This window comes from Oncorhynchus gorbuscha, linkage group LG12, assembly GCF_021184085.1.
Source record: "Oncorhynchus gorbuscha isolate QuinsamMale2020 ecotype Even-year linkage group LG12, OgorEven_v1.0, whole genome shotgun sequence".
NCBI lineage: Eukaryota > Metazoa > Chordata > Actinopteri > Salmoniformes > Salmonidae > Oncorhynchus > Oncorhynchus gorbuscha.
Window position 1 is genome coordinate 4517618 of NC_060184.1, and position 14983 is coordinate 4532600.

General features: G+C 43.5%; 1 protein-coding gene across 1 annotated transcript in view; it reads left to right on the forward strand.

Moving 5' to 3' along the window:
- The first annotated feature begins 3719 nt into the window (after window positions 1–3719).
- LOC123990465 (fibronectin type III domain-containing protein 4-like) overlaps window positions 3720–14983 on the forward strand; it is a 284753-nt gene continuing 273489 nt past the window's right edge. Inside the window, exon 1 of the mRNA XM_046291014.1 lies at window positions 3720–4342. Coding sequence (XP_046146970.1) covers window positions 4267–4342 — 76 coding nt within the window. The 5' untranslated portion in view covers window positions 3720–4266. The remainder of the gene's footprint in view (window positions 4343–14983) is intronic.

Consider the following 14983-nt stretch of genomic DNA (forward strand, 5'->3'; position numbering starts at 1 on the left):
CCTTAACAAGGCAGTTAACCCACTGTTCCCCTGAACAAGGCAGTTAACCCACTGTTCCCCTGAACAAGGCAGTTAACCCACTGTTCCCCTGAACAAGGCAGTTAACCCACTGTTCCCCTGAACAAGGCAGTCAACCCACTGTTCCCTGAACAAGGAAGTTAACCCACTGTTCCCCTGAACAAGGCAGTTAACCCACTGTTCCCCTTAACAAGGCAGTTAACCCCCTGTTCCCCTGAACAAGGCAGTTAACCCACTGTTCCCCTGAACAAGGCAGTTAACCCACTGTTCCCTGGGCGCAGAAAACATGGATGTCGATTAAGACAGCCCCCCCCCCTGCACCTCTCTGATTCAGAGGGGTAGAATTAAATGCGGAAGACACATGTCAGTTGCACAACTGACCCGGTATCTCCCCCTCCTTCTACATTGCTCATGAAGACCATCTTTTTGCCATTGCAGGATCATGATTAGTATTATTGTTGGGTAGGTTTTAGTACACAATATATGATGACCACTGTCCAGGGTATTGGGGATCTGTTGTGGAAAAAAAACGCTCCCTTCGACAGATCCCGTATGTATGCTCTCAAAAAATTGCACATGAAGTCCTGTGATTACAGTATTTTGACCGAATAACTAATTCCAACAGCTGTTAAGTAGATGATCTATTGCAAGTAACAGTGTTTTTACGGTGGAGGACCTGCAGCACGGTGACACATAACTATGGGAGTCGTATTATTTCAGTGTGTGTCTTCGCCCTTAAAGGGCACACCGTAGGGGACATGCTGTCAGTATCCGTCTACATTCTGTCAACCACCGACAGACATGTTTGTTCGTCAACCACAGGCCTGAATCTATGGAACAACAACCTTCAAAAAGCCTTTGTTTAGCCCCCCATGGCCCAGGAGAGGAGAGAGAGAGAGAGAGAGAGAGAGAGAGAGAGAGAGAGAGAGAGAGAGAGAGAGAGAGAGAGAGGGAGAGGAAGCCTTTGTTTAGCCCCCCATGGCCCAGGAGAGGAGAGAGAGAGAGAGAGAGAGAGAGAGAGAGAGAGAGAGAGAGAGAGAGAGAGAGAGAGAGAGAGAGAGAGAGAGAGAGAGAGAGAGAGAGAGAGGAGCCTTTGTTTAGCCATCCATGGCCCAGGAGAGAGAGAGAGAGAGAGAGAGAGAGAGAGAGAGAGAGAGAGAGAGAGAGAGAGAGAGAGAGAGAGAGAGAGAGAGAGAGAGAGAGAAAGACTTTGTTTAGCCATCCATGGCCCAGGAGAGGAGAGAGAGAGAGAGAGAGAGAGAGAGAGAGAGAGAGAGAGAGAGAGAGAGAGAGAGAGAGAGAGAGAGAGAGAGAGAGAGAGAGAGAGAGAGAGGGGAGCCTTTGTTTAGCCATCCATGGCCTGGGAGAGAGAGAGAGAGAGAGAGAGAGAGAGAGAGAGAGAGAGAGAGAGAGAGAGAAGTTTAGCCATCCATGGCCTGGGAGAGGAGAGAGAGAGAGAGAGGAAGCCTGTTTTTAGCCCCCCATGGCCCAGGAGAGGAGAGAGAGAGAGAGGAAGCCTGTGTTCAGCCACCCATGGCCTGGGAGAGGAGCGAGAGGAAGCCTGTTTTTAGCCACCCATGGCCCAGGAGAGGAGAGAGAGAGAGAGGAAGCCTGTTTTTAGCCCCCCATGGCCTGGGAGAGGAGAGAGAGAGAGAGAGGAAGCCTGTTTTTAGCCACCCATGGCCCAGGAGAGGAGAGAGCGAGAGAGAGGAAGCCTGTTTTTAGCCCCCCATGGCCCAGGAGAGGAGAGAGAGAGAGGAAGCCTTTGTTTAGCCCCCCATGGCCCAGGAGAGTAGAGAGAGAGGGGAAGCCTTTGTTTAGCCATCCATGGCCTGGGAGAGGAGCGAGAGAGAGGAAGCCTGTTTTTAGCCACCCATGGCCCAGGAGAGGAGAGAGAGAGAAGAAGCCTTTGTTTAGCCATCTATGGCCTGGGAGAGGAGAGAGAGAGAGGAAGCCTGTTTTTAGCCCCCATGGCCCAGGAGAGAGAGAGAGAGAGAGAAGAGAGAGATGGCCCAGAGAGAGAGAGAGAGAGAGAGGGAAGCCTTTGTTTAGCCCCCCATGGCCCAGGAGAGAGAGAGAGAGAGGAGAGCCTTTGTTTAGCCATCCATGGCCTGGGAGAGGAGAGAGAGAGAGGAAGCCTGTGTTTAGCCACCCATGGCCCAGGAGAGGAGAGAGAGAGAGAGAAGAAGCCTTTGTTTAGCCATCCATGGCCTGGGAGAGGAGAGAGAGAGGAAGCCTGTTTTTAGCCCCCCATGGCCCAGGAGAGGAGAGAGAGAGAGAGAGAGAGAGAGAGAGAGAGAGAGAGAGAGAGAGAGAGAGAGAGAGAGAGAGAGAGAGAGAGAGAGAGAGAGAGAGAGGGAAGCCTTTGTTTAGCCCCCCATGGCCCAGGAGAGGAGAGAGAGAGAGAGAGAGAGAGAGAGAGAGAGAGAGAGAGAGAGAGAGAGAGAGAGAGAGAGAGAGAGAGAGGAAGCCTGTGTTTAGCCACCCATGGCCCAGGAGAGAGAGAGAGAGAGAGAGAGAGAGAGAGAGAGAGAGAGAGAGGAAGCCTTTGTTTAGCCATCCATGGCCTGGGAGAGGAGAGAGAGAGAGGAAGCCTGTTTTTAGCCACCCATGGCCCAGAAGAGGAGAGAGAGAGGAAGCATTTTTTAGCCACCCATGGTCATACTATTTGACCCTAAACAGAGAGTACACCGTGGCAGAATACCTGACTACTGTGACTAACCCAACATTAAGGAAAGCTTTAACTATGTACACACTCAGTGAGCATAGCCTTGCTATTGAGCCCGCTGTAGGCAGACCTGGTTCTCAAGAGAAGACAGGCTATGTGCAACACTGGCCCCGAAATGAGGTGGAAAGTGAGCTGCACTTCCTAACCTCCTGTCAAATGTATGACCATATTAGAGACACAAACAGTACATTCATAAAGTATTCAGACCCCTTGACTTTTTACACATTTTGTTACGTTAAAGCCTTATTCTAAAATGGATGAAATTATTTTATTTTTTCTCATCAATCTATACACAATACCACATAATGACAAAAGCGAAAACAGTTTTTTTATAACGTTTGCAAATGTATACAAAATGAAACACAGAAAATACCTTATTACCAGAAGTGATCAGATCCTGAGTACTTTCTGAATACACTGTACTTCCCTCAGATTACACAGACCCACAAATAATTTAAAAACAAACCCAAAGTTGATAAAACTCCCATATCTACAGGGTGAAATACCACAGTGTGCCATCACAGCAGCAAGATTTGTGACCTGTTGCCACAAGAAAAGAGCAACCAGTGAAGAACAAACACCATTGTAAATACAACCCATATTCATGTTTATGTTGATTTTACTTTCCCTTTTGTACTTTAACTATTTGCACATCATTACAACACTTCACATAGACATATTATGACATTTAAAACGTCTCTTTTCCTCTGGAACATACGTGAGTGCAATGTTTACTTGTTTATTGTATTTCACTTGCTTTGGCAATAAAGCCCCTTAAATTGAAATTGAGAGAGAGAGAGAGAGAGAGAGAGAGAGAGAGAGAGAGAGAGAGAGAGAGAGAGAGAGAGATCAACATGAATAAATGATCAGAAAGCAGTGCTTACTAGATTGAGGCGCGCTGCCTGCTGCCGAGGTGCTGTCTGTAGCTTATAGCGCTGCTGGAGCGCTGTCCGAGGAGCTGAAGGTCTCAACGCATCCCTCTCATTGTCTTAATCACAGGTTACCTGTAGCCTATTCATTGTACATGATACATGCCTAGCTCCTAGGAGATTGAGAATCACACTTGAAGATGGCATGAGCGTTATATTTTTGTGGAAGCCTCTTTTTTAAATAAATCCTTGGAGAAGATCGAAGGCATCGGAACGCCGTGAGATTTAATTTGGACAAGACGGTTTGAGAAAGGAGAGGAGGTGAGGAGGCTCTGCTATCCGAGGGATGGTTAACGAATACATATTGGATTATTGTTGACTTGAATGTACCGGGACATGTTGACAAAAATGTTTGTTAATGTGATCTATTTTGTCACATATCTGAAGGTAGTTAACCTACTCTGAATAGGGTAATTGGACTCGGTTTCAACGGTCACTTCGGATAATAGGGATGATTCGTGAAAGGAATTGTTGTCCGAATTTGCTATAAATTGCAGCAGGCATTAAGTTGCCCAAAAGTTGGGTACTTGAAGAAGATCGGACATTCATGCATTTTGGTCTATAGATCTGGGACGAATAAAACGCCAAGCCATGTCTCGTCTGCTTGTGTTGGTGAACTGTGCTGTCCAGTTGCTCTTCTCCAGCGACATGTTTGTGGTCACAGCAAGTAAGTTCATATTGAATATTATTGTCATGGCTTTCTTATTTTTCTCTAACGAGCTGTTTCTGCCAATCCTTTCTCACTCACTGTGCCAAAACAGAATATCCATCTGGAAATGTGGACATTGTATGCGCTTTCGCCAACGATAGGTTGGTGGGTAAATGCTGAGCAGACAGCGCCAATATTTAATTCACCATTTATTGTGATGGATTTTAAATTATTCAGACGCATGTAACATGTTGACTTGATCGTTCAACTTTTACAAGTAACCTTCACCTGGTTATTTTGCAAATCTGTTTCTAATTAGCCAGTGATTATTAGTTAAGTAATTAACCATAGTTATTAACCATAGATATTAACCATAGATATTAACCATAGATATTAACCATAGTTATTAACCATAGTCATTAACCATAGATATTAACCATAGTCATTAACCATAGATATTAACCATAGATATTAACCATAGATATTAACCATAGATATTAACCATAGATATTAACCATAGTCATTAACCATAGATATTAACCATAGATATTAACCATAGATATTAACCATAGATATTAACCATAGATATTAACCATAGATATTAACCATAGATATTAACCATAGATATTAACCATAGATATTAACCATAGTCATTAACCATAGTCATTAACCATAGTCATTAACCATAGATATTAACCATAGTCATTAACCATAGATATTAACCATAGTCATTAACCATAGTCATTAACCATAGTCATTAACCATAGTCATTAACCATAGATATTAACCATAGTCATTAACCATAGTCATTAACCATAGATATTAACCATAGATATTAACCATAGTCATTAACCATAGATATTAACCATAGTCATTAACCATAGATATTAACCATAGATATTAACCATAGATCATTAACCATAGATATTAACCATAGTCATTAACCATAGATATTAACCATAGATATTAACCATAGATATTAACCATAGTCATTAACCATAGATATTAACCATAGATATTAACCATAGTCATTAACCATAGATATTAACCATAGATATTAACCATAGATATTAACCATAGATATTAACCATAGTCATTAACCATAGTCATTAACCATAGATATTAACCATAGATATTAACCATAGTCATTAACCATAGATATTAACCATAGATATTAACCATAGTCATTAACCATAGATATTAACCATAGTTATTAACCATAGATATTAACCATAGTCATTAACCATAGATATTAACCATAGATATTAACCATAGTCATTAACCATAGATATTAACCATAGATATTAACCATAGTCATTAACCATAGATATTAACCATAGTCATTAACCATAGTCATTAACCATAGATATTAACCATAGTTATTATTTATAGTATTTAACCATAGATTTAACCATAGATATTAGAACAGTTTTATTTAACCAGGTATTTATTGAGAACACCTTTATTTAACCAGGTAGGTTAGTTGAGAACACCTTTATTTAACCAGGTAGGTTAGTTGAGAACACCTTTATTTAACCAGGTAGGTTAGTTGAGAACAAGTTCTCATTTGCAATTGCGACCTGGCCAAGATAAAACAAAGTACTTCGACACAAACAACAACACAGAGTTACACATGGAGTAAACAAACATACAGTCAATAATACAGTAGAAAAAGTCTATATACAGTGTGTGCAAATGAGGTAAGACAAGGGAGGTAAGGCAATAAAATAGGCCATAGTGGCAAAGTAACTACAATATATCAATTAAACACTGGAGTGATAGATGTACAGAAAATGAATGTGCAAGTTGAGATACTGGGGTGCGAAGGAGCAAGATAAATAAATAAATACAGTGTGGGGATGAGGTAGTTGGATGGACTATTTACAGATGCAATGATCTGTGAGCTGCTCTGACAGCTGCTGCTTGAAGTTAGTGAGGGAGGTAAGAGTCTCCAGCTTCAGTGATTTTTGCAGTTTGTTCCAGACATTGGCAGCAGAGAAGTGGATGGAAAGGCGGCCAACGGAGGAATTGTCATTGGGGGTGACCAGTGAGATATACCTGCTGGAGCGCGTGCTACAGATGGGTGCGGCTATGGTGACAAGTGAGCTGAGATAAGGCTGGGCTTTACCTAGCAGAGACCTGTAGACAGTGGGTTTGGCGACAAGTATGAAGCGAGGGCCAGCCAACGAGAGCATACAGGTCACAGTGGTGGGTAGTATATGGGGCATTGGTGACAAAAAGGATGGAACTGTGATAGACTGCATCCAATTTGTTGAGTAGAGTGTTGGAGGCTATTTTGTAAATGACATCGCCGAAGTCGAGGATCGGTAGGATGGTCAGTTTTACGAGGGTATGTTTGGCTGCGTGAGTGAAGGATGCTTTGTTGCGAAATAGGAAGCCGATTCTCAATTTAATTTTGGATTGGAGATGCTTAATGTGGGTCTGGAAGGAGAGTTTACAGTCTAACCAGACTGGCACCCCCATAGAGACTGCCAGAGGCCCAGACAACAGGACCTCCGATTTGACACACTGAACTCTATCTGAGAAGTAGTTGGTGAACCAGGCGAGGCAGTAATTTGAGAAATCAAGGCTGTTGAGTCTGCCGATAAGAATGTGGTGATTGACAGAGTAGAAAGCCTTGGCCAGGTCGATGAATACGGTGAGATTCTAAATGGTCGGTGATCTGTTTGTTAACTTGGCTTTCGAAGACCTTAGAAAGGTGCAGTAGGATAGATATTGGTCTGTAGCAGTTTGGGTCTAGAGTGTGGGTCTAGCTGGGGTCTGGTTTTATGTTTAGCTGACCACGGCAGCTTTCCAATCTTTGGGGATCTCGGATGATACGAAAGATTGGTTGAACAGGCAAGTAATAGGGGTTGCAACAATTTCTGAAGATAATTTTAGAAAGAGAGTGTCCAGATTGTCTAGCAATCGTTATTAAACATAGTCATGCAGTATAATTGCATGTGTAATTATACATTTAGCAAATTTCCCTTTGCTAAATGTGGAAGACATTGTTTCTTGTATTCCCATGATACAGTTGATTCAATCACTGGACATCTAAAACAAAGGCTTCTTTGAAGACAGTGGAAACTTGGACATCTATTGTATCATCAATAATTTACCATTGTGTATCCATCCATTAAGTCCCAGTGCTTTACATACAGCAAGCTACCTGTCTATCGACATGTCTGTAAACAATACTCGTAGCGACATCTTGAACATTTTATTGTCGTCCGACATCAAACTTGTCGTTTTTCGTTAAGAAAAAGTATAAGTACAAAACGACAGGTTCTGCATGACATCAGCATCCCGGTGCTCCAGACCGTCACTATTTTAACACCGATAAACCCATCCATCTCAAAATGAATTCAGTTAATATCAGCCTAGCAAGCCAGGCAACTAAAAGCAATTTTGTAAACAATGTTTTGGTTCGTTGCTGGCTAGTTATCTAGAGGCTATCCAGTTCAAATAATGAATGACAGAGTATAAATGACAATGTCTGAAATGTAGCTACTTTTTGTTCATTTTTTTCAGGAAAATACATGTAAAAAACAGCTTAATAATTATTTACAAGGTAATAGTGAGCTTTACAGAAAATAGTTCATGGTCACACCGTGAATAAATAAAAGTAGATCATTCTATCGGATAATTTTTTAAAGTCCTGCATCATCTTGTCACGGGAGGATTTGGTTGCTGTGGCATTCCGTTAACAACGACATCGGACGTTACGGGAGGATTTGGTTGCTGTGGCATTCCGGTAACAACGACATCGGACGTTACGGGAGGATTTGGTTGCTTGCTGTGGCATTTGCTGTGGCATTCCGGTAACAACGACATCGGACGTTACGGGAGGATTTGGTTGCTGTGGCATTCCGGTAACAACGACATCGGACGTTACGGGAGGATTTGGTTGCTGTGGCATTCCGGTAACAACGACATCGGACGTTACGGGAGGATTTGGTTGCTGTGGCATTCCGGTAACAACGACATCGGACGTTACGGGAGGATTTGGTTGCTGTGGCATTCCGGTAACAACGACATCGGACGTTACGGGAGGATTTGGTTGCTGTGGCATTCCGGTAACAATGACATCGGACGTTACGGGAGGATTTGGTTGCTGTGGCATTCCGGTAACAACGACATCGGACGTTACGGGAGGATTTGGTTGCTGTGCCATTCCGGTAACAACGACATCGGACGTTACGGGAGGATTTGGTTACTGTGGCATTCCGGTAACAACGACATCGGACGTTACGGGAGGATTTGGTTGCTGTGGCATTCCGGTAACAAAGACATCGGACGTTACGGGAGGATTTGGTCTGGTTGCTGTGCCATTCCGGAAACAACGACATCGGACGTTACGGGAGGATTTGGTCTGGTTGCTGTGCCATTCCGGTAACAACGACATCGGACGTTACGGGAGGATTTGGTTGCTGTGCCATTCCGGTAACAACGACATCGGACGTTACGGGAGGATTTGGTCTGGTTGCTGTGCCATTCCGGTAACAACGACATCGGACGTTACGGGAGGACAACTTGTTTTGACCAGTGACAATTGTCGCGTTATAATTGTCTACACACATGTAGTTAGACCAAGTATAAACTGTCCATTAGGCTAATGCATATACATCCATATGCATTGCCATCAAAATAAGAAAACATATAGGCCAATAGTAGGCATGATGAATTCATGTTGTACCTCAGAACTTTCCATTATAATCAAGGTTTCTCACAATCTCTAATCTCTCTCTGAATTCACAGAACGCTGCAATTCTCTACGTTTGAAGTGGGTTTGAAAACGCGGGGCTTCCGTGGGCCCGCACCTTGGGTTGTGTGCTTTCTGTCCAGTGGGAAGAATCTGCTGCCCACTCGGTTGACAGTCGATTGATGTAGCGCGCATTGATGTTTAATCTCTGCGGGGAAAAAGGGATTCAGGAACAGGAAAATAATTAGAATAATCATTAGGACTGTCCCTAAATATGAATGGCTCACTGCAAACAGACCTGGATGATGAAATAGCTGTGGAACTAAGGTTGGCCATTCTGAACGCACCGAGACAGTTGGGATTTACAATCTGTCTATTTTAATTTGAACATCCAATATGAAAGATCTACATTTTATGGATCCCCATTAAGTTTTATTTTAATGAAATGACTTGACATCATTGAATAAATGGGGAATTATGGTGTGAAATATATTTTAGAAGGGGACAAATCAATGTTTTCAACTTAGAAAACGTATTTGACACATTTAAATACATGATTATGTTGTGCATTTTCATTTATACAGTGGTTATTATTCAACATGTCCTCATCTGGGACTTTAACTCACAACCTCTTGGTTCACAGCCTCCTGGTTCACAGCCTCCTGGTTCACAGCCTCCTGGTTCACAACCTCCTGGTTCACAACCTCTTGGTTCACAGCCTCCTGGTTCACAACCTCTTGGTTCACAGCCTCCTGGTTCACAACCTCCTGGTTCACAACCTCTTGGTTCACAGCCTCCTGGTTCACAACCTCTTGGTTCACAGCCTCCTGGTTCACAGCCTCTTGGTTCACAGCATTCCAATCTTCCTGTTCGACACCATGTCTGTTACCTTATCAAAATTATTTGAAAGAGAAAAATATATATATTTTACCTTGTAGGTCTGCTGCCGATAGCTGACAGGAGTCCCCTGGTGTGTGTGTGGTGACTGTAGAGACGTAGACAGGAAGGAACAGGACAAGACATGTGGAGACGTAGACAGGAAGGAACAGGACAAGACATGTAGAGACTGTAGAGACGTAGACAGGAAGGAACAGGACAAGACATGTGGAGACTGTAGAGACGTAGACAGGAAGCAACAGGACAAGACATGTGGAGACTGTAGAGACGTAGACAGGAAGGAACAGGACAAGACATGTGGAGACTGTAGAGACGTAGACAGGAAGGAACAGGACAAGACATGTGGAGACGTAGACAGGAAGGAACAGGACAAGACATGTGGTGACGTAGACAGGAAGGAACAGGACAAGACATGTAGAGACGTAGACAGGAAGGAACAGGACAAGACATGTAGAGACGTAGACAGGAAGGAACAGGACAAGACATGTGGTGACGTAGACAGGAAGGAACAGGACAAGACATGTGGAGACTGTAGAGACGTAGACAGGAAGGAACAGGACAAGACATGTGGTGACGTAGACAGGAAGGAACAGGACAAGACATGTGGAGACTGTAGAGACGTAGACAGGAAGGAACAGGACAAGACATGTGGAGACGTAGACAGGAAGGAACAGGACAAGACATGTGGAGACGTAGACAGGAAGGAACAGGACAAGACATGTAGAGACGTAGACAGGAAGGAACAGGACAAGACATGTAGAGACGTAGACAGGAAGGAACAGAACAAGACATGTGGAGACGTAGACAGGAAGGAACAGGACAAGACATGTAGAGACTGTAGAGACGTAGACAGGAAGGAACAGGACAAGACATGTGGAGACGTAGACAGGAAGGAACAGGACAAGACATGTGGAGACGTAGACAGGAAGGAACAGGACAAGACATGTGGAGACGTAGACAGGAAGGAACAGGACAAGACATGTGGAGACGTAGACAGGAAGGAACAGGACAAGACATGTGGAGACGTAGACAGGAAGGAACAGGACAAGACATGTGGAGACGTAGACAGGAAGGAACAGGACAAGACATGTAGAGACGAGACAGGAAGGAACAGGACAAGACATGTGGAGACTGTAGAGACGTAGACAGGAAGGAACAGGACAAGACATGTGGAGACGTAGACAGGAAGGAACAGGACAAGACATGTGGAGACGTAGACAGGAAGGAACAGGACAAGACATGTAGAGACGTAGACAGGAAGGAACAGGACAAGACATGTGGAGACTGTAGAGACGTAGACAGGAAGGAACAGGACAAGACATGTGGAGACGTAGACAGGAAGGAACAGGACAAGACATGTGGAGACGTAGACAGGAAGGAACAGGACAAGACATGTAGAGACGTAGACAGGAAGGAACAGGACAAGACATGTGGAGACGTAGACAGGAAGGAACAGGACAAGACATGTGGAGACGTAGACAGGAAGGAACAGGACAAGACATGTGGAGACGTAGACAGGAAGGAACAGGACAAGACATGTGGAGACGTAGACAGGAAGGAACAGGACAAGACATGTAGAGATGTAGACAGGAAGGAACAGGACAAGACATGTAGAGACTGTAGAGACGTAGACAGGAAGGAACAGGACAAGACATGTGGAGACGTAGACAGGAAGGAACAGGACAAGACATGTAGAGACTGTAGAGACGTAGACAGGAAGGAACAGGACAAGACATGTGGAGACATAGACAGGAAGCAACAGGACAATACGTGTGGTCCAAGGTTTTCTCTGAGAGCCAGAGGCTCTGTCCCCGACTCACACCGAGATCTGCAATGCCACCATCGTTGCTTGTCCCACTGTAGAGTCCCTGTGCAGAATGTAAACTTACACACACAAACACACACACACACATACACACACCCACGCACACACACACATAAACACATATACAAACACTCACACAGACAGCCAGACCAGTTGGGAGTCATCAGCGGTTATAATAAACTACATTACCTTGACCTGATCTTCCCGGTCCACATGGTGAAAAGCCAAGAAAAATACATCGGGTTGTTAGTGACACAAACGGTAATTTACCCTTGCTTGAAATATACCTGCAGGCTTGAAATATACCTGCAGGCTTGAAATATACCTGCAGGCTTGAAATATACCTGCAGGCTTGAAATATACCAGCAGGCTTGAAATATACCTGCAGGCTTGAAATATACCTGCAGGCTTGAAATATACCTGCAGGCTTGAAATATACCTGCAGGCTTGAAATATACCTGCAGGCTTGAAATATACCTGCAGGCTTGAAATATACCTGCAGGCTTGAAATATACCTGCAGGCTTGAAATATACCAGCAGGCTTGAAATATACCTGCAGGCTTGAAATATACCTGCAGGCTTGAAATATACCTGCAGGCTTGAAATATACCAGCAGGCTTGAAATCCACCAGCAGGCTTGAAATATACCTGCAGGCTTGAAATATACCAGCAGGCTTGAAATATACCAGCAGGCTTGAATTATTCCACCAGGCTTGAATTATTCCACCAGGCTTGAAATATACCTGCAGGCTTGAAATATACCAGCAGGCTTGAAATATACCTGCAGGATTGAAATATACCTGCAGGCTTGAAATATACCTGCAGGCTTGAAATATACCTGCAGGCTTGAAATATACCAGCAGGCTTGAATTATTCCACCAGGCTTGAATTATTCCACCAGGCTTGAAATATACCTGCAGGCTTGAAATATACCAGCAGACTTGAAATATACCAGCAGGCTTGAATTATTCCACCAGGCTTGAATTATTCCACCAGGCTTGAAATATACCTGCAGGCTTGAAATATACCTGCAGGCTTGAAATATACCTGCAGGCTTGAAATATACCTGCAGGCTTGAAATATACCTGCAGGCTTGAAATATAAGGCTTGAAATACCTGCAGGCTTGAAATATACCTGCAGGCTTGAAATATACCTGCAGGCTTGAAATATACCTGCAGGCTTGAAATATACCTGCAGGCTTGAAATATACCTGCAGGCTTGAATTATTCCAGCAGGCTTGAATTATTCCACCAGGCTTGAAATATACCTGCAGGCTTGAAATATACCAGCAGGCTTGAAATATACCAGCAGGCTTGAAATATTCCACCAGGCTTGAATTATTCCACCAGGCTTGAAATATACCTGCAGGCTTGAAATATACCTGCAGGCTTGAAATATACCTGCAGGCTTGAAATATACCAGCAGGCTTGAAATATACCTGCAGGCTTGAAATATACCTGCAGGCTTGAAATATACCTGCAGGCTTGAAATATACCTGCAGGCTTGAAATATACCTGCAGGCTTGAAATATACCTGCAGGCTTGAAATATACCTGCAGGCTTGAAATATACCTGCAGGCTTGAAATATACCAGCAGGCTTGAAATATACCTGCAGGCTTGAAATATACCTGCAGGCTTGAAATATACCTGCAGGCTTGAAATATACCAGCAGGCTTGAAATATACCTGCAGGCTTGAAATATACCAGCAGGCTTGAAATATACCTGCAGGCTTGAAATATACCTGCAGGCTTGAAATATACCTGCAGGCTTGAAATATACCTGCAGGCTTGAAATATACCTGCAGGCTTGAAATATACCAGCAGGCTTGAAATATACCAGCAGGCTTGAAATATACCAGCAGGCTTGAAATATACCTGCAGGCTTGAAATATACCTGCAGGCTTGAAATATACCAGCAGGCTTGAATTATTCCACCAGGCTTGAATTATTCCACCAGGCTTGAAATATACCTGCAGGCTTGAAATATACCAGCAGGCTTGAAATATACCAGCAGGCTTGAATTATTCCACCAGGCTTGAATTATTCCACCAGGCTTGAAATATACCTGCAGGCTTGAAATATACCAGCAGGCTTGAAATATACCTGCAGGCTTGAAATATACCTGCAGGCTTGAAATATACCTGCAGGCTTGAAATATACCTGCAGGCTTGAAATATACCAGCAGGCTTGAATTATTCCACCAGGCTTGAATTATTCCACCAGGCTTGAAATATACCTGCAGGCTTGAAATATACCAGCAGGCTTGAAATATACCAGCAGGCTTGAATTATTCCACCAGGCTTGAATTATTCCACCAGGCTTGAAATATACCTGCAGGCTTGAAATATACCAGCAGGCTTGAAATATACCTGCAGGCTTGAAATATACCTGCAGGCTTGAAATATACCTGCAGGCTTGAAATATACCTGCAGGCTTGAAATATACCTGCAGGCTTGAAATATACCAGCAGGCTTGAAATATACCTGCAGGCTTGAAATATACCTGCAGGCTTGAAATATACCTGCAGGCTTGAAATATACCTGCAGGCTTGAAGGCTTGAAATATACCTGCAGGCTTGAAATATACCAGCAGGCTTGAAATATACCTGCAGGCTTGAAATATACCTGCAGGCTTGAAATATACCTGCAGGCTTGAAATATACCTGCAGGCTTGAAATATACCTGCAGGCTTGAAATATACCAGCAGGCTTGAAATATACCAGCAGGCTTGAATTATTCCACCAGGCTTGAATTATTCCACCAGGCTTGAAATATACCTGCAGGCTTGAAATATACCACCAGGCTTGAAATATACCTGCAAGCTTGAATTTTACCACCAGGCTTGAAATATACCTGCAGGCTTGAATTTTACCACCAGGCTTGAAATATACCTGCAGGCTTGAATTTTACCACCAGGCTTGAATTATACCTGCAGGCTTGAATTTTACCACCAGGCTTGAATTTTACCACCAGGCTTGAATTATACCAGCAGGCTTGAAATATACCTGCAGGCTTGAATTTTACCACCAGGCTTGAATTATACCAGCAGGCTTGAAATATACCTGCAGGCTTGAAATATACCAGCAGGCTTGAATTATTCCACCAGGCTTGAATTATTCCACCAGGCTTGAAATATACCTGCAGGCTTGAAATATACCTGCAGGCTTGAAATATACCAGCAGGCTTGAAATATACCAGCAGGCTTGAAATATACCAGCAGGCTTGAAATATA